At 41.0% G+C, this 26,078-nt stretch overlaps 1 protein-coding gene across 2 annotated transcripts in view; it reads left to right on the top strand.

Annotated features, from left to right (window-relative positions):
* Positions 1–11,643: 11,643 nt before the first annotated feature.
* Positions 11,644–26,078, top strand: part of PRSS12 (serine protease 12) — a 55,277-nt gene continuing 40,842 nt past the window's right edge. Inside the window, exon 1 of one of the 2 annotated variants that reach the window (XM_070756624.1) lies at positions 11,644–12,353. In XM_070756624.1, coding sequence (XP_070612725.1) covers positions 11,936–12,353 — 418 coding nt within the window. In that variant the 5' untranslated portion in view covers positions 11,644–11,935. The remainder of the gene's footprint in view (positions 12,354–26,078) is intronic. The other variant, XM_070756625.1, reaches the window with a different exon arrangement.

Below are 26,078 nucleotides of genomic sequence, written 5' to 3'. Positions count from 1 at the left end.
TGTATATATAAATTTAAAGTGTGAATCTAAAAAGATATAGTATAAGTGTTATCCAAGAATGGAGAATATTTGAGAAGTTAATATGTAGAAAAATATTTGAGAAGTTAGTATGTAGAAAAGTATTATATGTATCAAGTTACAGAGCATTCTAATAGAAGATGCACTTTAAATCTGGTTTACATAGCTGAGACCCAAGGACTTGTCATCATCTGATGTGTTTTTAGTATTGCTTCACAAGACTTGGGAATCACTGAATGTGCAACAGGGTTAGTACCTGAAGGTGATTAGGTGATATAAAATTGTCCTGTGTGCTCTAGGTATAAATGAGACTACTGCAAATGTCTTTATAGTTTACTATAGACACTGATGAAGTTCGTGTTTCTGTGTATTCAGAGTCGTGGGGACTTTGTTGTTCCAAATGGAGTCTTCCTGCAAGTGTCTTCAAGGACAACTAAGGAAAGGGCCTGCCATGGTGTCATAGTAAAGGCCCGTCTCAATTTAGGTTGAGTTTAGTCATGTATGGAAGTAGGGTACATTTTGGATTCATTGGCAAGAAAGTCTGGGGTCTTGGCTGCTTGACTGGTGCTCTATATGTCTGTTACAGTATGTGCTGTTTAACTAGCATTTTGATCAGTCCCGATGCTGAATGGAAGATCTCAAGAGAACCCCAAGAATGAGAGTTTAGTTGCTGCTGCCTGTTTCCATGTAGACTGAAAATCTTCACTCCTAGTTAATGGGGCAAAAATAAAATACAGTAGTTTGAATGTAGAGTTGAAGCCACCCTAGCATTCAATTTAATAGAGCCTGTCTCCAGTCTCAAGGGTAGCACTTGAAAAAAACAATTAGTGACTTAAACAGCTGCTGTTAGAAGTTTGGATTGTGCACATACTCTAGTTAGGCAAAATTGGGAAGCCCTCTCCCCCTGGATCACAATAGATAACATGTGTTAATGGCCCAGCTTCAAATAATTTGAGAGCTGTGAATATGTAGTGGCCACTTATTATGTTCAGGTATTTAAGGATGACAGATGAGCCCCTGTGCATTTTCAGCAATGTAGTCTCACAAGTTTTCCGAATGCTGCAAAATAATGGACTACTCCCTGGTAATTGAAACATAAGACCTACTCAATGTTGTGGCTATCTATTTGCCTGGAATGGCTGCAGGGTTTTTTGACAAATGCCATAATTGCGTTGTGTTAGTGCCCTGGTGCTGTTTTAAGGCTAGTGGTATTACTGCAATGTCTGCATAGAATAGAACAGAAATACATCTTCAAGAAGATTTAGGGGAGTAAAAGTCCATGTGGAAATGACTCACTATGGAATTCATCACTTTGTATAGTCAAAGAATTATACAATCCCCTGTTCTGAAATGCAAACAGTTCTTATTTTAAAACACTAGCATGACTCAAATTCCATTAGAAACAAAGACAATATTATGTCACCATTAAACCTACTAAAAATCTATGTTCAATTATTTCTATATACTGTACTTTAAATATTTACCATAGTTTTACCGTAGTGTTTTATATGAGTGTTTGCAGAATAACTGTATTTTAACTTATTTGGTAAGCATTCACATTAATGTAGAATTTCACACCATAATCTTAACCAACAAAAGCTAGCAATTTTGATTTTTACTTAAGTGAGATGGATCATTATTATTCTAATTATTATTCTTAATCTCTTAACCTTAATTTTCAAACTGATTATAAAAATAAAAGCATTTGCAAGTAACTTACTGTATTTCACTTTTTTTGTATAAATGAGTACCTTTAGGGATTAAAATTTCAGTTCAACTAATATTTAACCATAATGTTTTTGAAAGTATTAATCTTACTGTTACTGTAGAATCAGCTTTTAAAAACAGCATAAAAACAATTATTTAAACTGCAAAGATAAGTAATGCAAGAATGCCTTTTAATCAGGAATTCTAATGAAAATTGGCAGAGCACCTGTTTTCAGCAAATATAAAATTAATATTTTTGCAAGTATGGAACAGCTTTTCTAAGGTAAAAATAAAAGCTGAGTATATAGCAAAAACAGTAACATTTAAAATAAAATAAATTATGAAAACTGAAGCTTTTTCAGAAATGATTATGCACAGTGATATCAGCAATAGATAGACACATAAGTATTTGATTACTTCTCTACTAGAAAATGCTTGACATTCCTGCTATGTGAAAAACTAAACTTCATCCTGGTTTTAAGAAGTGCAAGTTGTGCTTTCCTTTTTTTAATTCAAATGCATTTGGTTTACTGAAATAGAACAAAGATCATCTCAAGATTGCCTTCAAAACGTTGAAATGCCACAGCCATGAAAGAACACTTAATAGAAACACTATTAATCACTCAGGTTTTGGTGATTTCACTGATCAATACATACTGTAATTAAGTTTGAAAAATTGTTCAAAGATGGGAAAGCTGTGGCTCCAAGGATGCATGCAAATCCCAATCATTTCAAGATGTCAGCCCCATTGTAAGCTTAACAGAGATTACAAAATCAAAAACCTCTCTTTGACTAAAATATTCCTGACAGTCCAGACCAAACCCATCTGAGTGATTTTATACTGGCTAGTCTGTATCATTTTCCCCACTAGCTGTGTTATTCTTTCTTCACAAAAGGGAGCGTGTGAATGTGAAACGGAGGCCAGGGCAATGCATGCAAATAGCTGCAAGTGGCCACAGAACAAGTGTGCCAGCAAACGGGTTCCTGGTGGGTGGGGCTGTCAGTGCCACTGCTGCAAGGTGAGTCAATAATTAGAACTCTCCAAAAAGAAGGCCTAACCATTTTTTTTGGTGGTCAAAAGAAAATAAGTTTCTGGAACCGCCTGCTACCGCACGAATCCCAGCGACCGATAAGGTCCCACAGAGTTGGCCTTCTCTGGATCCCAGCGACCAAACAATGTCGTTTGGCAGGCCCCAGGGGAAGAGCCTTCTCTGTGGCAGCCCCGGCCCTCTGGAATCAACTCCTCCCGGAGATTAGAACTGCCCCCACACTCGTCTTTCGTAAATTACTCAAGACCCATCTATACCGTCAGGCATGGGGGAGTTGAGACACCTTTCCCCCAGGCTTTTTTATATTTATGTTTGGGTATGTATATGTTGTTTGCTTTTTAAAAAATATGATAGGGTTTTATGTGCTTTTTAATATTAGATTTGTTTTCGCTGGAATATTGGTTTTATTATTGTTGTGAGCCGCCCCGAGTCTTCGGAGAGGGGCGGCATACAAATCTAATAAATTGAATTGAAAATAAGACCCGATTTTCTTTTTGGAGAAACACAGTAGACAGGAAAATATTTTAATTTCCTTTTTAAAAAATTAACCAGATTTAATTTTACTTCTAAGAATAGAGCATCTAAAGTTCAAAATTCTTTTAAAAGAAATGCACATGCCATAGTATTGCTAATTTCTTATATATTAGGAGAAAGTTGCATCATGTTTCCTGGAGCATATTTTCTGATAAATATCTAGGGTTGCAGTGCAAGATTTCATTCCTAAGTTATCTTAGTAGGATTTAAATCAGCATAAACATGTTTAGGATTGCACAATTATAATTGTAACTTTAAAGTTACCATGTACATTCTGATTGGAGACAAGATCTGGTCTGTTTCAGTAACTTTTATAGTATCCTGACATATACAGGTGAAACAAAAAATTAGAATATAGTGCAACAGTTCATTTATTTCAGGAATGCAATTTAAAAGGTGAAAGGTAATATATGAGAGAGAGACTCATTACATGCAAAGCAAGATAGTTCAAGCTGTGATTTGTCATCACTGTGATGATTATGGCATACAGCTCTAAACTTAAAACCACTGGTGGGTAGGATTTACTTCAGAGTAATTGTGCATTAAATAAAAGCTCAGACAGAGTAACTACTCAAATATTCTGTACTACTCAAAGCAAAAAACCCTCTATGAGTTGTTTCCTATTAGATGTGATATATTCTCTTTTTTTTCTCTAAGCAATTCAGGACTTTCTATAACATCAGAGGATTTAGATCAGGGCTGTCAAACTCCTGACCAGATGCATCACACATTTGACATACCTATGCCCAGTTTAGCGAAGGGGGGGGGAAGTCCCAATATGTCATGTGATGCTGCCGTGACGGAGTTTGACACCTGATTTAGATGGTGGTAGATTAATTATATCATGTATCTTTCCCATGATTATTGTTAAATTGCTAAATAAATAACATACAGGTCAGAGTGTTTTAGTGCCAACACTTTTTATACTTTACATAAATTACCTTTTCAATAATATTAAAAGCAACTGCGTTCTCTTTGCTGATGATGTAAAACTATTTAACACTGCTAACAATGCTGCTATCATTCAAAAAGGCTATGACTATGTGTCGGAATGGTCAAACAATTGGCAACTTCAAATCTCAACCAACAAATGCTCTGTCTTACACATTGGCAAAAAAAATATCAATACAAAATACAAGCTGGATGGACACGACCTTGTAGACAACCTTCATTCTGTTAAGGACCTTGCAGTACTTTATTGATCTAAGTGGCAGAACCCATTGTAACAACATTGCCAAAAAAGCATTAAGAATTGTTAACTAATCTTGCGTAGCTTCTTCTCTGGTAATATTGTACTTGTAACTAGAGCATTGACTAGACCAATTCTTGAATGTAGCTCATCTGTCTGGAACCTGCACTACATATTGGACATTAATATAATTGAGAATATCCAGAGATATTTCACAAGAGTCCTCCACGCCTGTTCACAACAGAATACCTTATGTCACCAGACTTGAAATTTTGGGTTTAGAAAATTTAGAACTACACTGCCTTAGGTCTGACCTAAGTGTAACACGCAAAATTATCTGCTACAATGTCTTACCTGTCAATGACTACTTTAGCTTCAACCGCAACAACACACGAGCACACAATAGATACAAAATTAAGGTAAACCACTCCAAACTCAGTTGCAGAAAATATGACTTCAGCAACAGTGTGGTTAATGCCTGGAATGTACTACCTGACTCTGTGGTTTCTTCCCCAAACCTAAACAACTTTAACCTTAGATGTCTACTGTTGACCTGACCCCATTCCTAAGATTGATTTGATCGATTTGATTTGATTTGATTTGATTTGTATGCCGCCCCTCTCCGTAGACTCGGGGCGGCTCACCACAACAATAAAACAATGACAAATCTAATAATTTAAAAACATTTTAAAAACCCATTATTAAAGCAGACATACACACAAACATACCATACATAAATTGTATAGGCCCGGGGGAGATGTCTCAATTCCCCCATGCCTGACGGCAGAGGTGGGTTTTAAGGAGTTTACAAAAGGCAAGGAGGGTGGGGGCAGTTTTAATCTCCGGGGGGAGCTGGTTCCAGAGAATCGGGGCCACCACAGAGAAGGCTCTTCCCCTGGGACCCGCCTATAAGGGGCGTGCATAAGTGCACCAACATGCCTACCATCCCTGTCCTAATGTTCCCATGTAGTCATAACCGTCTCATATTTATATTTCTATTGTAATCTTATATATGCTCATATATATGCATACATATAAGCATAGATGCTTATATATGCTTATATGTTACCAAAATTAAATTTTATTTTACAAAAGAAAAAAAAATACTAAAACTATTAAGAACCCAAACATTCAAAATTGGGAGGGGGGAGGAACTGCAATGCTCCATTCTGACCACAAGATGGGGATGACCTATTACAGTCGGTTCTTTCTATTAAAAATATAAAAGGAGATGGGCTAGAGACTTTTGAAAGTGTATCTGAATGAACATGAACAGCTTAAAAGAGCTACATAGAAGTTGCTTGCAAGTTGTGAAAATTCCCTTTTTATAGATGATGATAGCTTGCAAATGTTGAAGAGGTTCCAGTTATGTCAACTGACCTTTGAAATATCTTTCAAAGGAACATGGAATCATTGCTAAATGAAAAAAAGAATTGTTTGAAATAAATGAAGATTACAGTCACGATTTTTTTAAAAAAAGGAACTGTTAGAAGTACTGCACTGTACATTGTGTTCACTGACACTGACTTTACTGAGAGCCTATGTTAGGAGTCAGCAATTTAGAACACAAAAAGAGAGATTACTTGGAAAATAAGAAAAATTGAACAATCATTCTGTCTTAAAATTACAACAGTGATAGTCCATTTTTCAGTTTTTTGACCCTCTGAATATTTAAAATGCCCTGTGGCATTTGGCAATGCTAGTTTAATAGTAAATTTTCTTCCCATCTAATCCAGACACTAACATACACATAATTATTTAACAGAATAACAGTTGGAAGGGACCAAGATTGGACAAATGGTTCACCAATTTCTTTTTAAAAAACTACCAGTGTTGGAGCATGACTTTGGAGGCAAATCGTTCCACTGATTAATTGTTCTAATAGTGAGGAGATTTCTCCAAGTGCTAGGTTATTATTTTTACTTTGATTAGTTTTCATCCACTGCTTCTTGTTCTACTTTGAGATGCTTGGAAGAATAGGTTGATTCCCTTTTATTTGTGGCAGCCCTTCATATATTGGGACATTGCTGCCATGTTACTCCTAGTCCTTCTTTTCATTAAACTACTAGACATACCCAGTTCCTGCAACCGTTCTTCATATTTTTGCCTCCAGTCTCCTAATCATCTTTGTTGCTTTTCTCTGCATTCTTTCTAGAGTCTCAACATCTTTTTATATCATGGTGGCCAACACTAGATGCAATATTCCAAATGTGGTCAGCATGGCTTTTTCATTTGAAGTATTTGAAAACAAATGTGCTCATCATGCCCAAAGGAAAATGTTTTATCTACATGTATCTGCAAAAACATGTGCAGAAAAATCAATTGTCATTATAAACTCAATGTACATACTTAGTATAGGTTGCAACTTTTCCTCGTGTCTGTAGTATTTTTGGTTCATAATTAGCTTTATAGATTAGATATAATTTTGCATAAATGAATGTTAGCACATGAGTGAAAGCATACAGAGTTCTTGGTGTTCTGTGAGCTTGGTTATTTGCTTGCCGATTTCAGTATATAACTGCTGTAAATAACATCAGGGTGAGTGAATGTAGGATTTGCTACATGTTTATATGTATATAGTCAATTGTCCTGCCATTTGTTGGTGGGTATGGTTTTTCTCCTTAAAGAGAAGAAAGGAAGGGAAGGGAGGTTGCATGCAGGTAGATGTTCTTTAATCCTTAATGATTGCAATGTCTACTGACCTAGGGAAATGTATCTTTGACATGCCAATACTTGAATACTTGAACTATCATGAATCCTTAAAAGAATCCAGATGGCTCCACCTACAGAAGAATCCATTCTTATCTTTGGAATACCTACAGTATCTTCAGATGTTGTTTTTTTTTAATTGTAAAATTATTTCTGACTTTGTGCCATATTGACCATCTCATCATATTGTGGACTAAAAACTGATATACTGGATTGACTTTCATTTTTTGGCACATCTGATTTTGTTAACAGTTTCAGGTCTATATAGAAATCTGGATTTGTTGCACATTTAAAATTTTTTGGAGTATACATTCTTGAGATTTTGGGTAGGATCTTCAAAATAAATTGATAAATCAACTAATCAATCATTGTTTTATTTTTTAAAAATATAATAGAGTAATTAAGGCACCAGGCTGGAACCTGAGAAATTGAGTTCTCATTATGCCTTAAGCACTAAATCAACTTGGTGACATTAGGCCACTCTTTGTCTTTGCCTAGGAATGAGATAATGGCACTTCTGAAAAATATTGCCAAGAAAATTGCAGGGACTTTTCCTGGCAGGCACCAGGAGGAAATACTAACTTAAAGGTGAACAAGCACATAAACAAATATTTGGCTGACTGCTGGAATGACCTGGATGCCACTGGACGTTATATTATTATTATTATTATTATTATTATTATTATTATTATTATTATTTATTCGATTTGTATGCCGCCCCTCTCCGAAGACTTATTAATATTAATATACAATATTAATATATATAATGTATATATATTAATATTGTATACAGTGAAAATAAAATTAAATATTGATAATTCATGAATATGTATGTGAAACAATTTGAATTAAAGATAACGGTCCCCAAGAAGTTAACTACATTCTTCACAAAATACATGGTGATTTACTGTGCTTGCAGGGTTAAAACAGGAAGATCTGAGATTTCTAAGGCACCAGCTCTTGGTACGCCATTAGGGACTATATATCCAAGGAACAAGAGTAAGTTTGCAGCAGCATGTAAGGAAAGACACAAGAAACAATAAGGAACATTTACTGGGGCAGCATTTTCGGCTGCAATGTCATAAAAACATAGAAGACTGACGGCAGAAAAAGACCTCATGGTCCATCTAGTCTGCCCTTATACTATTTCCTGTATTTTATCTTAGTATGGATATATGTTTATCCCAGTTACTGTGGATTTACCAACCACGTCTGCTGGAAGTTTGTTCCAAGCATCTACTACTCTTTCAGTGAAATAATATTTTCTCAGGTTGCTTCTGATCTTTCTCCCACCTAACATCAGATTGTGCCCCCTTGTTCTTGTGTTCACGTTCCTATTAAAAACACTTCCCTCCTGAACCTTATTGTCAAGAGTATGGAAGCAGATAGTATCAATAACCACTTTACAAGTTAGAAAATATGTGTCAGGGTTCCAAATAGCATCCAAAACTAAATCAGAGTCCGAGGCAAAGTATTCCTCAAAGTTCCAATTTATTAACACAGCCATGGTGGCACATCTGGGAGAAAACTGAATCTGAAGTCCCAGAGATTTCTCCACTCCATGTTTCTCCACCCAGTTATAAAGTTCAAACCCTTATCCCCATGCCCCCAAGTCCATCACATTGACAATCTAGAAGGAATTTGGTACGGCTACATGTAGACATCCCTCATGCAATGACCCTTCCAAATTCTCACAGCAAAGAATACATTTTAAAATAGCATAAAGTGTGGCAGGACAAAGACCCCAACTAACATGGTGCCTGCCTGACTATATATATATGTAACCCTTCTCTGGTGCAGAGCTGAAAGGATTGGATACTGTAGCCTAGAGGATAATTCTCTGCCTTACAAGGCAAAGGTTGCAGGTTCAAGTCCCAGTGGGTATGACTAGCTGATGAGGCCAAAATAAAGCCGAAATAGATCTATCCTAGTCTCCCTTAATTTTCAAATTCAGCAAAAAAAACATGTGAGATATATATGTATTAGATTTGTATACCGCCCCTCTCCGCAGACTCAAGGCGGCTCACAACACTAATACAAACAATATATCACAAATCTAATATTAAAAAGTCTCTAAAAAAACCCTTATTTAAAAACAAACATACACACAAACATACCATGCATAAATTATGTAGGCCAGGGGGAGATGTCTCAGTTCCCCCATACCAGACTGCAGAGGTGGGTTTTAAGAAGTTTACGAAAGGCAAGGAGGGTGGGAACAATCCTAATCTCTGGGGGGAGCTGGTTCCAGAGGGTCGGGGCCCCCACAGAGAAGGCTCTTCCCCTGGGTCCCACCAGACGACATTGTTTAGTCGACGGGACCCGGAGAAGGCCAACTCTGTGGGACCTAATCGGTCGCTGGGATTCGTGCGGCAGAAGGCGGTCCCGGAGATATTCTGGTCCGATGCCATGAAGGGCTTTATAGGTCATAACCAACACTTGATCAGCAACCAATATCTTTGAAAGTACAGGTAATCCTTGTTTAATGACCACAATTGGGATGACAACTTGGTTGTTAAACAAAGAGGTTAAGGGAAATCATGATTGTACTTATAGTCTTACTTAGGTTTCCCTGTGCTTAATGGTCCTATGAAGGTAATAACTGTGATTAAAGTTAAGTTTAATCTCTGCCATAACTGATCAGTTGCTTAAATGAGGACTGCCTCTATAGAGAAAAAAGAATTAAAAGCCTTTATATGAATATTTTACATTTATTGCAATTGCTGGTTCAATGAAAGTAGCCACCAACAAAGCAAAGGCTATGAAACTCTTTAGAATTTACTTCACTTCAACTTACACACAGTACAATCATGCCTGGGCAACATCTTTCTGCTGTGTCCTCACCATGAAGCCTTCCTCTCACATACCCTGCTTATGAATCTATTAGGTAGGTTGCCCATTATTCTGGAGGAAAGTCATGTCAACGGAAATGGAGAAAAACAGAAGCAGGATCAAAACACTGTGCCGACAGCACATGCCAGGCCAGTTGTTTTCTGCTGATTCAGCCTTAGAGGAAAGATGGCACTACTGTATTCCATTAATTGCAGTAGCTTTGCTACTTAAACTCCTCTTAGGCCAAGTTTATTTATTTATTTAATTTAATTGTCAAACTTGTATAGGATAGTAGTTTGCATAAACATAAGTAAAAAGTAATGATAAAAAAAGACAACAGGACAATAGGACATAGACGGTAGGCTATTTCTAGTTTGTGGAGATTGGATGGATGAATTTCCCCAGCTTCATCAGTACCCATATTTTATTGAATCAACTTTGTTCTGAGTTCCCAGGGCAACACTAACCTGGATTCACCAAAAAGGTGCCTCCAACATCCTTCACTGACTGGCTTGGGGAGTCAAGGTCTGTGATACAGCCACAGAAAGGCAAAAGCAGAACTGTTCTTTTCTCAAAATCTTGGTTAAGCACAGGTTTTTTAAAATATCGGTTCGCGGCGCGGTAGCGCTCCAATTCCAAGTTCGGGTGTAGCCACCCGGAGGCCACGCAAATCTTTCACCCTCGGCTTCAGCGGGGGCCCGAAGAGTTCCTCAAAAAGACCCCATTTCTGCTTCCCCGCCGGGCTCAGGACGCCCGGTCACCGAGCATTTGCTTCCTTTAGATAGGCTCTGTAACCCAGTGTTTCCCAACCTTGGCAACTTGAAGATATCTGGACTTCAACTCCCAGAATTCCCCAGGCAGCATTCGCTGGCTGGGGAATTCTGGGAGTTGAAGTCCAGTATCTTCAAGTTGCCAAGGTTGGGAAATATCTTCAAGTTACCAAGGTTGGGAAACACTGCCGTAACCAACCGTCCCAAAATGCTTTTTTTCAAGAGACAATTTAGGCTTTCTGGTTTTTCTTTGAAGAACGCCCCGCTTCTTGTGCGAATGAGAAGCGAAACGTCTTCGAAGAAAAACCAGAAAGCCTAAACTGCCTCTTGAAAAAAAAAAGCACATTTGGGACAACCATGAATCCGAAGGACTGAGAATCTCCACAGACAAACTCTCCCATTCGCATTTCCAAACCGCGTATGGTTTTAAAGAGAAAAGGTAACAACTGAGCTGAGGTAACAACAGAGGGTAGGCTGGCAGTTTCCCCTATGCGAGTTTTTGTTGTTTTCCCCTCAGCGCAAAGGAGCGGTTACAGAGAAACAGACCTAATCTGTGCCCGCTGAATTTCTACCGGTCCTGAGGAGCCGTGAAGAGCTCAACTGGGCTGCGAAAGAGAACGGAAAGAGCGGGGGAAGAACGGCAGCAGATGTAAGGCGAGCTCACCGGATAGGCTCGCCCACAGTACATTTGAGCAATCCGGAAAAACCTGAATAAAAAGTACCCTCTCCCGCGCGCGAGTTGAGTGTGTGGGGGAGAGGAGAGTCAGCTTGCCCGGCGCATAAACGCGCCTGAGGGGAGCGCTTGCTTACGCCCTTCAAGCGCAGCAGGCTTAGGATGGGGAGTCCCGTGCGTTGAAAGCCTTCGTCGCCCCTCCACTTCTTTCGACTCCGGCTTTTTTTCGCTGCAGCCGGAGTCAAAAGAAAAAAAAGGGGGGGTAGGAGGATGAGGGCTCTGCGAGCGAGGAGAGGGGGGCGGTGAGGGCAGCTGGAGCGAAGGCGGGGGCGCGTCTTCCCGGCGGGAGGTGGGAAAGGTTTGGCGGGCGCCGGCGCGCGGCTCCGCCCTCCGCCTTCCCGGCCGGGCTCCTCAGCTTGAGGGGCGATGGAGCAAACCGCGCGCGGCTGGCAGCATGGCTTTCGCCCGTCTGTTTCTAGGCGCGGCGCTGCTGCTGCTTCTCGGGCGGCTTCCCAAAGCCGGCAGCTCCTCGGCCAACCGCTTCGCTTCTTCTCCGTCTTATTGGTCTGCTGTCTCTCGGGGCCTGGGCTCGGCAACGCCGCCGTCGCGCCCCCCGCCGTTCCACCCTCACCAGCCCGCCGGTGGGGGCGTCTGCCCGAGGAACGGCGGGCGCTTCGTCAACGTCACGGAATTCGGCGCCGGGTGTTTGCCCTGGGTGGAGGTGCCCACCTTCCTGGACCGGACGCCGCGGGGTCAAGGGCTGCGCGGCCAGCGCAACTTTTGCAGGAACCCGGACGGCAGGAGCAGGCCCTGGTGCTTCTACCGAAACAACCGCGGCAGGGTTGACTGGGGCTACTGTGACTGCAGACAAGGTGAGGCGGGGATCTCCCGCGCCTGCTGTCATTTTTTGCTGGATGGGTGTTAACGCGCCCGTGTGAACTACAGTATACGCGTGTCCGGGCGCCGAAGGGATGCTTAGGCGAAGCGATATTTCACACGCTCTCCCCTACTTTGTTCCTGAAATTTAATTAACTAATTGATTGATTGATTGATTGATTAATTAATTGGCCATTTATGCCGCCCCTCTCCGAGGACTCGGGGCGGTTCACAACATATAATAAAACAATGCATAATATATTTTATTATGACGCAATAATATATTTTACCAAATGTATTTTATTCGAAAACATGCCGCGGGATACATGCCTATTGGGTTAAACCCGTCTAAAGTTAACGTTTTGCAATAAATTCTGCAGACTTTATTTTTAAATAAAATAAAGTTAGAAGTAAACGAAGCAAGAGAGATCACGCAGACGCAAACTTACCCATTAAAGGAGGACAGCCTGTAAGTGTGCGCGAATGTTTTAAAACTCCAGTCGGATCAGTGAGGTGAAAAACAGAACTTTGCTGCAATAGTCCATAGGAATGCCCTCCTTTTCATGTGTAAAACGTTGCAGGATTATGAGTTTTATCAGGATAAGAATTACGCTTGCTTGCCGTCTTAATAGTGCAAGAATAGTTGCCTGTGTCCACATTGCTGAATACTTGGGTTGGAATAATTTAAAGGGCAAGGAAAGATTTCCAGGGTAGGACAATAATTCCTTCACTGTAAACATTATTTTTTGCTAATTTCCTGTATGGATGTGAATGTGATTCTGTTTAATCTCGCTGGCTGTCATGTGTACTTGGCTAATGTGCAGATATAAAGCTCTGTTCATAGACTCTGAAATGTCCTTTGTGCTGATGAATTATATACATCAAGGATGGAGAAACTATGGCGTGCCAAATAGTGTTTAACTATAACCCACAGTTTTCCCAGCCAGATTGGCATTAGTGAGAGAGATCTGGAACTTGCATTCTCTACAATTGACCTCTGATTTACAATACTTGACTATTACAAGCAGTGTTTGCTTATGATACATTCTACTATCATGCATTTTTGTAAAGTATGACTAACATGTTTGTTTATTTCATGTGTCAGTTTTATAGTTCAATTGCATGTGGGCACATTTGTGAGTTTGTGTATGTAAGTTTCAATGGAACATTTAAAACTTAAGTGTTCACAGAATAAGGCTATACAGTTTAGTTATTTGGATACACATACAAATTTCCTCTCCTTATCAAGTAACTCTCTGTCCAGGGAATGATTAGAATCAGTCTCCCTTTCCTTCAGAAAGGCTGCTAGATTGTGAACCTTCACAGCATGCCACAAGATGCAAACTAGAGCAGTGTTTCCCAACCTTGGCAACTTGAAGATATTTGGACTTCAACTCCCAGAATTCCCCAGCCAGCGGACGCAGGCTGGGGAATTCTGGGAGTTGAAGTTCAAATATCTTCAAGTTGCCAAGGTTGGGAAACACTGAACTAGAGAATAGAGAACTGGTTGGTTCCTGCATAGTGGAAGAAGATACACATCTGGTAGATTGAGTAACACTCCTCCTCTCCCATTTCAGTTGCTTCAGTTACATTCAGTCACTAGAATTGGGGGACAGTTTTTTAAAAAGTATTTAATCACCTAGGGCAGTGATTTTCAACCTTTTTTCAGATGCGACACATTGTTTACATATACAAAATCATGGGGCACATTGAGTGGGGGTGGGGGGCTAAAAAAGTTTGGATAAAAAAATTCTCTCTCTCTCTCTCTCTTCCTCCCTTTCGCTCTATTTCTCTCCCTCTTTCTCTCTTTCTTCCTTCCTCTCTCTCTCCATCTCTCCCTCTTTCTTTCTCCCTTCTTTCCTCTATTTTTTTGCTCTTTCTATCTCTCCCTCCTTCCCTGCATCTCTTTCTTTCTTTCTCTCTCTTTCTCTTTTCCTCTTGCTTTCTTTCTCTCTCTCTCTATCTCTCTCTTGCTTTCTCTCTCTCTCTCTTGCTTTCTTTCTCTCTCTCTTTCTCTCTTGCTTTCTTTCTCTCTCTCTTGCTTTCTTTCTCTTTCTCTTTCTCTCTATCTCTCTCTTTCTCTCTCTTGCTGAGCTTCACGGCACACCTGACCATGTTTCGCGGCACATTAGTATGCTGCGGCACACTGGTTGAAAAACACTGACCTGGGGTGAAGCATATATAATTTGTTTGAATCCAATTCTTCAAAAAGTTATGTTATGCAATGGAGAACTATTTTAAAATTTCACAGGTTGAAGTTGGGTTGAACTTTAGCCATTACCTATAGACACAACCATATTTTTAAAAGTACAAACCCTGGGATTTAGTAAAAATAATTTTGGAGAACCCCAAAATCTTTTTTCCTTTGGCCAGCAGGTTTGTTAGATCTCTTCTGCTCAAGATCAAGATGTCTAGTTGTGTTCACCTATGTCATTTGCTACACTGTAGATTTGCCTCCCAGGTCCAAATCAGCACTTTGTTAAAAAGCCTGTTCCAGATTGAGACTTTTATATGCATCAAGAAATGTCTGAAAGATATAAGTGACTATTTGCTTACTCCCCATCCTCTTCTTGGCAGGTTTCATTTGGTCTTGCAACAACATCAACAAAACCTGAAATTATTGCTTGTTGAGGCTTGTTTATTTATTACTTTTGATACAATAAGATACCAGAGGGAGGATGAGTGAATAGGAAGGACAACAGTGATTTGGTTTTAATTATTATGGTCAGCTGGTGATCTGTTGCCATATAAAGCCAGTTCTTTAAACATTTAGAATTCAACACAAATAGACTAGCTCTACATTTTGTCAGTTTAGTGTGTTTAACTGTGTTTAGTGGCATCTCAATTATTTATAATAAACATTACTATTTCGTTCTTTACTGGATTAAAGAAAAGTGCACCTTCATGTGCAATTTAATGTAAACCTGCAAGTCCCTTGTACATCATAAGTAAATGTTAAGGTTATTGGTCTCATATCACTTATCTCTGATATTTTGCAAAGACACTTCCAATAAAAGAGAAAAATGTATGGGTAGCTCAATGTTAAACTGGGATGTCATTGGTGCTTTCTGAGCTTCTTCTTTGCTTGCAGACCTATCCAATTATGTAACATTATCATAGAGTTTACTCTGTTTATACATAGTAGCTTGCCTTGCCACTTTTGGTAGGGATGTGGTTTTCTCCTTTAGTTATTTGATAAGGGCATTGTTTTCCACTTATCTGATGTTAATCCCTACTTTTCTGAGTGTTGACTACCAGAAAGGATGTGTTGTTTTAATTTTGCCCCCCACTCTCTTTTGAGTAGTACTTAAATATGGTTTCTCACTATGTGTCTCTTGAGTGCTGGTTTGTCTGAAGTTCAAGCTTTTGGAATTTTCTAGTTTTCTGGATTTATACAAGGGTCACCCAGAAAGTAATGCACCACATTTTTTCTTCAACAATTATTTATTGAACACAATGAAACTTACACACAACAAAGAATGGTGTTTTTTCTACACGCCATATTTTTTAATGTAATCTCTGTCCCGTTGTATGGCCTTCCTCCAGCGAGACACAAAGGCATGAATGCCCTGTCCGTACCACTCCTTGTTCTGGTCATGAAGCCATTTCTGCATTGTGCGAATCACCTCTTCGTCATCCTCAAAATGTGCACAGCGACTAACCATACTTCTGTCGACTGGAGATTCTCCATAAACTGTATACAAACGTTTGTGAATGTTCCCAACAGTTTCTTTCTCCACAGTGAGAAATTCAATGATGGCACGCTGCTTGTAATATACATCACTTACAGATGCCATTTTGAAACACCGCTGCAGCTACGCTATTATGTCTGAAGAAACGGAAAATTTACACATGCACTCCTGACAATTCAAATAATGTACAGTAATACCTCATCTTACGAACTTAATTGGTTCCGGGATGAGGTTCGTAAGGTGAAAAGTTCGTAAGATGAAACAATGTTTCCCATAGGAATCAACGGAAAAGTCAATAATGCGTGCAAGCCCATTAGGAAAATCCAAAACATTAAGGCTTTAAAAACAAAAGCGGCGGAGGGGGCAGACTAAGCTGAGGCAAATGGAGTGGAGGGAGGGACAGCGAGAGGTGGCAAGAGGTGGCAGTCCCAACGAAGCAAGGTGAAAAGAGCCTCTCTTGAGCTCCATGGGTCTTTCCCTCCCGTTTTTGTCCACCCTGTCCTGCTCATTTTCCCCACACCTTTCTCCTCTTGAGCTCCATGGGTCCCTCCCGTTTTTGCCCACCCTGTTCTGCTCATTTTCCCCACACCTTTCTCCTCTTGAGCTCCATTAGTCCCTCCCGTTTTTGCCCACCCTGTTCTGCTCATTTCCCCCACACCTTTCTACTCTTTTGAGCTCCATTAGTCCCTCCCGTTTTTGCCCACCCTGTCCTGCTCATTTTCCCCACACCTTTCTCCTCTTGAGCTCCATGGGTCCCTCCCGTTTTTGTCCACCCTGTCCTGCTCATTTTCCCCACACCTTTCTCCTCTTGAGCTCCATGGGTCCCTCCCGTTTTTGCCCACCCTGTTCTGCTCATTTTCCCCACACCTTTCTCCTCTTTCCCTCCTGTTTTTGCCCACCCCATTCTGCTCATTTCTCCCACACCTTTCTCCTCTCTTGAGCTCCATTAGTCCCTCCCGTTTTTGCCCACCCCATTCTGCTCATTTCCCCCACACCTTTCTCCTCTTTCCCTCCTGTTTTTGCCCACCCCATTCTGCTCATTTCCCCCACACCTTTCTCCTCTTTCCCTCCCGTTTTTGCCCACCCCATTCTGCTCATTTCCCCCACACCTTTCTCCTCTTTCCCTCCTGTTTTTGCCCACCCCATTCTGCTCATTTCCCCCACACCTTTCTCCTCTTTCCCTCCCGTTTTTGCCCACCCCATTCTCCTCCCCCACACCTTTCTCCTCTTTCCCTCCTGTTTTTGCCCACCCCATTCTGCTCATTTCTCCCACACCTTTCTCCTCTCTTGAGCTCCATTAGTCCCTCCCATTTTTGCCCACCCCATTCTGCTCATTTCCCCCACACCTTTCTCCTCTTTCCCTCCCGTTTTTGCCCACCCCATTCTGCTCATTTCCCCCACACCTTTCTCCTCTCTTGAGCTCCATTAGTCCCTCCCATTTTTGCCCACCCCATTCTGCTCATTTCTCCCACACCTTTCTCCTCTTGAGCTCTATTAGTCCCTCCCATTTTTGCCCACTCTGTCCTGCTCATTTTCCCCACACCTTTCTCCTCTTTCCCTCCTGTTTTTGCCCACCCCATTCTGCTCATTTCTCCCACACCTTTCTCCTCTCTTGAGCTCCATGAGTCTTTTCCACATGCAGTTTGGAAGGGGGGAGTTTGTCGCTGGGATTCAAAGCAGCGCTGGCAAAAATGAAGGGAATCGAGGAGCCTCAGGGAAATCCAGGCGGCTGCTCCAGTTCGTAAGGTGAAAATAGTTCGGAATAAGAGGCAAAAAAATCTTAAACACTGGGTTCGTATCATGAAAAGTTCATATCAAGAGGGGTTCGTAAGACGAGGTATCACTGTATATCTAAAGTTTCACATTCATACCATTACTGTAGGCTGAGAAAAAAAATGGGGTGCATTGCTTTCTGGGCGACCCTCGTATTTTGCCTTTATTATTTTACCCTGGAAAGGATGCTCAGTTTCCCACTTGAAATTATGGTTGAGACTATCTATATGTTGGGATTTCAAATAAATCTCATTGATCAACAAAATTATGGTCCACGAAGACTGTGAAGATGCCATTTAAAATAAGGGTATAATTGAAATGTGTAATGCTTGGAGATTTCTGTTTTTTAAAAGAAATGAATGTGTAGTAAGTAATTCTGATGTTTTCATTCTGGAGAGAATCAATAGCTATGTCATAAATAAATACCAGTGGTTTCAGCATACTAAGAAAATATCAGAACCGGCTGCAAGTTTCTTCTTGCACATATTCTCTTTCAATTCAATTCAATTATTTATTAGACTTGTAAGGACAAGGACCACAACGTGCAATACAAACAATATGTATACAAATCTAATAGTTAAAAACAGTAAACTAAAATCCCATTATATAAAAAACAATCAGTCTACTCAATCACATCCATACATAACATTTAACGGTCAGAGAAGGAGGGGGCATGATCTTTCCTATGCATACCCTGTTTCCCTAAAAATAAGTCACTCCTGAAAGTAAGACATAGGAGAGATTTCGTAGAATTGCCTAATATAAGGCATCCCCCGAAAGTAAGACGTAGGAGACGTTTCGTTTCACAACATTCCCAAACAGAACATATATAACACTGCTGTCCATAAATTGCATCCCAAAACGCTGCATCAATCAGATTTAAAACATATCCAACATGCATCCAACATGCGGCTGCGTGTTTGGATGCGTTTTTGCTGCAGGATACAAATTTTTGCTGCAGGATACAAGTTTTTGCTACAGGATACAATTCACTAGAAAAAAAATAAGACATCCCCTGAAAATAAGAGGTAGCACATCTTTGAGAGCAAAAATTAATATAAGACGCTGTCTTATTTTCGGGGAAACACGGTAGTATCTCATCTTGCTTCATCCAGAACACTTGGCACTTAAGTGTTAACAGAATAATTCTTATGTATGCTAGTCTGAATTCCCCTTCCAACTTTAATTGGAAAGTGTAATAAGAGCTTCTCCAAAAGGTAATAGAAGGCATCAGATGCTTCTATTTGGAGTTGATCCAAAGGAGCTCTTATTGCAAAGGCTGAATATATATATACTATATATAGTTACTTCAAGTAAACATGCTTCTATATATCTGATTTGCATATGTCTTTCTCTGGACTGTACCCAAACTGAAACTTGAAGTGATTAAGAGGCAATTCATGCAGTGTGTATATGAATTGGCTCTTAATCACTTCAAGTTTCAGTTTGGGTACAGTCCAGAGAAAGACATGTGCAAATCAGATATATAGAAGCATGTTTACTTGAAGTAACTTCGGTAGCAATTTCTTTCCACAAACACAACTCCTTATTCCAATATTCTGCTGCAACAAAACTGAAGAAGAAGTCATTTCTTATCTAAGCTACTTCAGCCCCCTCCCATCCATTTTGTTCCTCTTCATTTTGTCTTTCATGGTTTTTTCTCATTTTGTGTGAATATTAATCAGATAAGTTAAAACTCTGTAAGACCTATGTAGGATTTTCACTGGACTTCCTTTGATTTGCATCAGCATTTTTTCAGTATTTTTTTTTCAAAGACAACTGCTGCTTGGTGAGCATACATTTATATAGTGGTCTGTCGGGCTCTCTGGTAGACTTCTCCCAAAAATTCACAGGTACAAATTTCAGACACACACACACGTTTGAAAATTCAAAACAATGTTCTTTATAATGAAAATTCACTTAAACTAAGCACTCTTTTTGTATAGCAAAGAGCACTCGTCTCCAAACAAACTGGTAATTTGTACAAGTCCCTTATCAGTTCTATGATACTTAGCTTGCAGCTGTGACGTAATTCACAGTCCTTCTTTCACAAAGTGAAACACACTTTGCTCTGGTTTAGTTTCAAAGCAGGGAAAAATCAGCACACAAAGGTCAAAGTCAGTAAAGCAGTCACGAAACACAATGATCAGATAATCCTCCACAATGGCCAAACCCACAGGCTGCCTCACCAATCACCACAGCCCCACCCAACCACAGATGGCCTCATTTTCTTTGATAATAATCTCTCAGTTGTTGTTGCCTATGCATCAATCTCCGCATGCGTGGCTGTATCATTAACTCTTGTTCTGAATCCAAGGAGGAGCGAGATAATTGATCTCCTTCTGAGCTGTCTGCCACACTCTCCTCCTCCCTGTCACTCATGTCTTCTTGGTCAGAGGAGCCTTCATCAGCAGATTCCATGGGGGGGCAAAACAGGCCTGCAGCATGTGGATGTCTCCCCCACATCCACAGTCCTTGGGGCAGGAGCTGGGCCAGAGCTAACCACAACATATAGTACAATATTTTATTGACTTATAATGCACAATATAATTAAGGAATATGTGTTCACATATTCAAAGAGTTGACATGTGTTTTAGAATGAACAATGCTGCAAGTGGCAACACAGCAGTAGAAGTGTGGGAGATAGCTTTGCAGTTTGTTGTGAATAGAATGTACAATTGCATATGGCATGCTTACATTCTTTACATAGTCAGGAAGGGAATGTAATAAAAAGAATTCTGAAATTTCTTGTTTGCATAGTTAGGAGCTTGTTAAATCAGTTTAATCTAATGACCTAAAATAATCTCTAAATCTTCATTGTGCAAGCAAAGCCTAAGGGCTAGAATAAAGTAGTCTGGAATTTTTTTGTGATGCAACTTTATCATATTTGAATCTTTCTTCAAATTTCTAAAATCAGCATGTTTTTTTTAAAAAAACAAACCATATCAGATTACACCAATGCTAACCAACGCAGCCAGCGTTAATGATAAAAATAGTTGTCTAGTAATATCTGAAAGGCTACATCAGTGATGGCGAACCTTTTTTTCCTTGGGTGCAGAAATAGCATGCTTGCGCGCTACCGTGCATGTGCCCATACCCATAATTCAGTGGGAGGGCAAAAACAGCTACACCCACCCCCCGGAGGCCCTGTTTCCCAACTTCTGGCAGGCCTAGTAGGCTTGTTTTTCCCCCTCCCCAGGCTCCAAAGGCTTCTCTACACATGCACGTTGGAGCTGAGCTAGGGCAACAGCTCACGTACCAGCAGATATGGCTCCGCGTGCCACCTGTAGGTTCGCCACCACTGGGCTACATCTTGCCTATATTTTATATAAAGGAAATACAACATTGATCCATCTTTGAAATATAGGAATATGCTGCTTCTAGAAATACTTTCTACCTATAGGGTATTGTGAGCGAAACAGAACTAAAAGTTAAAAGTGGCCTTAGATTGATGGGTGTAGGTCTTAAAAGAAAGAAAAAAGTACTAGTTTCGGCTCAAAAAAAGAAACAAAGCCAATGAAATGTACTAGCTATGAGATACTTGATGTTTTAGGTATAAAAATAATTCTATTGGTGCCAATTATGATAATATCATCATGTCCCAAGGCTAGGAAGATCTTAATGAAAACCATAACTCACCTAAACTCCGTTTCAGTTCTCACACTCTTATACGTAGTTGCTAGGTGAGGAAAACAATTTAATCAAGACTAAGCAAATAATAGACAAGTGAAGAAATGTAAAGTTTCTTGGAAAGAAACCTTGCCTGGGTGGTTTTGCTGTCAACAGAAGCCCACAGAAAACTAGTCAAAATCCATGCCAAAATTCAGAGAGACAACTCAAGTTTTTTAGCCAATTGAAGGTCAGAGTTTCCTGAGCATGATTCACGGAAATAAAACATCAGAGCGGAAATCAGAAAATCCAGTTGAGGAACATGAGTCGGAGCCACCTTTTAAAGCAGGTTACCACCAGCTGTAGATTTACTTCCTTGCTTCCTTCTTGGCAAGGAGCAGCACTGAGCATCTTTGTTGTGCTCTCCACTGTATTCACAGGAAGGAGAGACTGGAGCCCATACATCATAATCTGACTAGTCCAACTGTTTTCATAAGTGCCTGTGTTTGATTAGCCGGTTTGACTGTTGGTTTGGCATCTCCCAAGTCTGACGTTTCATTCGTTCAGTTGGAGTAGCTTCTTCAGAATCATAGTCTGAGTCCTGGGCCATGACATTAGCCAATTATATAAGTCCATTTTGTAGCTATTATAAAAAAGGGAGAAGGCTAAATGTCTTCAGCCTTTTTCTCAGTTCACTCTGATAATTTTTAGCATTGATAAGTAATATATAAAGCTAAATCTTCTAAAGATAAGGTACAGTGTTACCTCTACTTTTTATTATTTTTATTATTATTTATTAGATTTGTATGCCGCCCCTCTCCGTAGACTCGGAGCGGCTCACAACAATAACAAAGACAATGTAAGAACAAATCTAATAATTTAAAAAGCACTACAAACTTTTCTAGATAAGAACTGGGTGTTCAAGATTTTTTTGCCTCTTCTCAAGAACCATTTTCCACTTACAAACCCGAGCCTCTGGAACTGTAACCAGAAAAGGCAGGGAGAAGCCTCTGTGGGGTCTCCCTAGGAATCTCCTGGCAGGAAACAGGTGTGGAAAAGGCAGGGAGAAGCCTCTGTGGAGCTTCTCTAGGAATCTCGTAGGAGCAAACAAGGCTGGAAAAGGTGGGGAGAAGCCTCCGTGGAGCCTCTCTAGGAATCTCCTGGGAGGAAACAAGGCTGGAAAAGGCAGGGAGAAGCCTCCGTGGGGCCTCTATAGGAATCTCCTGGGAGGAAACGGGCCTCCACCCTCCCTGTGGTTTCCCCAATCGCACACATTATTTGCTTTTACATGATTCCTATGGGAAAAATTGCTTCTTCTTACAAACTTTTCTACTTAAGAACCTGGTCACAGAATGAATTAAGTTTGTAAGTAGAGGTACCACTGTATTCATATTTTATCTGCCATACAATATTCTGAAAAATAATAGTTATTCCCGTTCCAAATGAGACTGGTGCGCAACACTACGCTGGATAAAATCTTGACAAGAAAAGAATATTTAAAAAACACCAATTTAAAATGTTAATTTAGAAAATATCACATAATGTCAGACTGAAATATTAAGAACTTCTTACTTAAATGTATTTGTAGCATTCCATCAGGGCCACCATTAGGAATTTTGGGGCCCCATACAGCCTAAGTGTCTGGGCCCCCCCCGCCATTTTAAAACTATTTTAAGTCGCCAAGCCACTCCATCCCCCAGGGATCATTTCCCGCTTCACGCCAAGCGAGGCGGTCCCATAGGCCAGTGTTTCCCAACCTTGGCAACTTGAAGATATCTGGACTTCAACTCCCAGAATTCCCCAGCCAGCGAATGCTGGCTGGGGAATTCTGGGAGTTGAAGTCCAGATATCTTCAAGTTGTCAAGGTTGGGAAGCACTGCCATAGGCTATTTCAGGAACTGAGTTAAGCCGATTGTGTGGACTCGTCCAGGAGAAAGAAAGAAGCGGGAGTGACAAGGGAAAGAAAGATCCTGGCATCGGTCAGGCGGAGCGAGGCTTATTTACGGCTCCTTGGCACTTCTCCCTTCTTGTTGACAAAACCATGTGCTTTCTAGCGAGGGGAGAGGGGAGGGGGATCCCACACCCGGCAGCCACCGGAGAGGAGCTGGAAAGGACGAGGGGAGAGAAAAAGCAGGGTACCAGCAGTCAGGCGGGTGTCTTGAGGGGGCACTCCCATCTGGAAGGAAGGGAAGAAAGGTGAGGGCGAGCTATGAAGGAAGGAAGGAAGGAAGGAAGGAATGGTAAAAGGGGCGATCAATAGAGGAATGGGTGAATGAATGGACAGAGGGTGGGAAGGAAGGAAGGAAAGAGGGAAGGGACAGGAACAGAGGAAGGGTGCAAAGAAAGCAAGGAAAGGTGTGAAAGGGGAGAGTAAGAGAGGAAGGAGTGAAAGAAGGGAGTGAGGGAGGAAAGAAGGGAGGAAGGAGAAGGAAAGCAAGAAATGGAGGGAGGAAAGGAAGGAAAGAAAGAAAGAAAGAAAGGGGGAAGGGACAGGAACAGGAAGGAAGGAAGGAAACTTATGAAAGGGGAGAGTAAGAGAGGAAGGACTGAAGGAAGGGAGGGAGGGAGGGAAGAAGGTAGGAAGGAGAAAGAAAAGAAGAAATAGAGGAAGGGAAGGTAAAAGAGAGAAAGAAAAAGAGCAAGAAAGAGAAAGAAAGAAAGAAAGAAAGAGAATGAAAGAGAAATAAAAAGAGAGAGGGGGAATGAAAGAAATGGAAGGAGGGAAGGAAGGAGAGAAAGAAAGAGGAAGAAAGAAAGCAAGAGAAAGAAAAGAAGAATGAAAGAGCAAGAGAGAAAGAGAGAAAGAGAGAAAGAAAGAAAAAGAAACGAAAGAAAGAGGAAAGAAAGAGAATGAAAGAGAAATAAAAAGAGAGGGGGAATGAAAGAAATGGAAAGAGGGAAGGAAGGAGAGAAAGCAAGAGAAAGAAAGAAAGCAAGATAAAGAAAAAAGAATGAAAGAGCAAGAGAAAAATAGAGAAAGAAAGAAAAAGAAACGAAAGAAGTTGTGATTTTGACTATGCCGGCTCATTCCCTCCCCCGCTCCCCACAAACCACCTACCCCTCTACCGCAAGAGGGAAGTGCCCGAGGCGCCGGGTTCTTCCCTTTCTCCCTCGCCCGCATCCTTGCCGCGGTGACTCACCAGGAGAAGGCTGGAGACCCACGCAGCTCCTCGGGGGGCCTTGCGGAAGGCGGCGGCGGAAGACCCCATGGCTGGCGCTGGATGCGAGGAAGGATGCTTTCTGCGCGGGCGGAGGCCGAGAGCTGAAAAGGGTGCGCCTTGCCCACCCTCGCCGGAAGAGCTGCCCATCTAGCAGTCCCGCTGCCCCATTGCCCGGCAGGGGATAATGGGCAAGGGACGCCTCGGGGAAGGAGGGCAGGGTGGGAAGGGAAGGAGCCAGGAGGGGGCTGGTGGGGGTTTAGGAAAGGGGAGCCCGCCGGGCATGAGGGAACGCTGGCCGCACGGGGCTCCGAGGCCAGCCTTGCAGCTCCTCGGCGGGAGGAGCCGAAAGCCACCGGGAGAGGACTGGGCTCAGCAGGAGAAGCGCCGCCCCCCCCATTATTCAATTTCCCCGGGCCCGGTATGCCCCTCCCAGTAATACCCGTCTATCGGCGGCCCTGCATTCCATATCTGACAATTGTTTATTCAGTAATATAAAACTTCCATTGTTAAGCACTTGTTTGCTTCATTCCAAGAATGTATAAATTCCATAAATTCATATGATCTGAGTGAAATGGTGATTGCTTGTGCTCAGACATGAATAAATACATTGTTTTGCTAGTATCTCTGTTATGTATAATTTTGGTCACTGAAAAAGTTTTGTAAACAGTTTGTTTTCTTATTTCTTGAAATCTAATGGAAACAAATGAGAGGCAAAGTTATCATATACTGTCAGACTTTTAAAATATTTATAAACAAGGAATAGTTTTATGAAGTTGGTATTTATTTGTCTGTATGTCTTAATCACAATGACTAGACAAGGAATAGACAGAAATTTCATCAAGGATAACTCTGTTAATACTTGAAATCCCTAGGCTACAGTCTTCTGAACTTCAGTTTAGTTCAGTGGTTCCCAAACTTATTTCACCGCCCCCTTGGTGTTACAAACTCATCCTCGGTGCCCCCCCTCCACCCCCTTCAGGTGGGCATGACTTGGTCAGGTGACCAGGTAGACATGACCAACTTGCAAAATGTGATGAAACTCACTTAACAACGCCCTTGCTTAGCAACCAAAACTTTGGACTCAATTGTGGTCATAAGTTAGTCTGCCTGCTCTCCCTCCCTCCTCTCTCCCCTCCCCCTCGCTTTCTTCTGCAGTAGAAAGCAAACTCCCCAAAGCAAATATCTTGTGGCAGCAGCTGTGAAATGTTCCTAAAATTCCAAATTACTCACCAACTCCCAAGATGGGATATTCTTGACACAGAAGAATCTTGACATAGAATTTATGGCTTATAAAATGGTTCCATGTGTGCAGATATCTGGATGAGAGATAGTGACTGTGTTCCTGAATGTGTGAATGCACATGAAAAACATCCATGCCTTTTCCAGGTTTTTTTTCCTTTTTCTTTCTTTCTTTCTTTCTTTCTTTCTTTCTTTCTTTCTTTCTTTCTTTCTTTCTTTCTTTCTTTCTTTCTTTCTTTCTTTCTTT

Source organism: Erythrolamprus reginae, chromosome 7 (assembly GCF_031021105.1).
Source record: "Erythrolamprus reginae isolate rEryReg1 chromosome 7, rEryReg1.hap1, whole genome shotgun sequence".
NCBI classification, from domain to species: domain Eukaryota; kingdom Metazoa; phylum Chordata; class Lepidosauria; order Squamata; family Dipsadidae; genus Erythrolamprus; species Erythrolamprus reginae.
The sequence above is the reverse complement of the archived record's forward strand: the minus strand, read 5'-3'. Positions and strand labels throughout refer to the sequence as shown.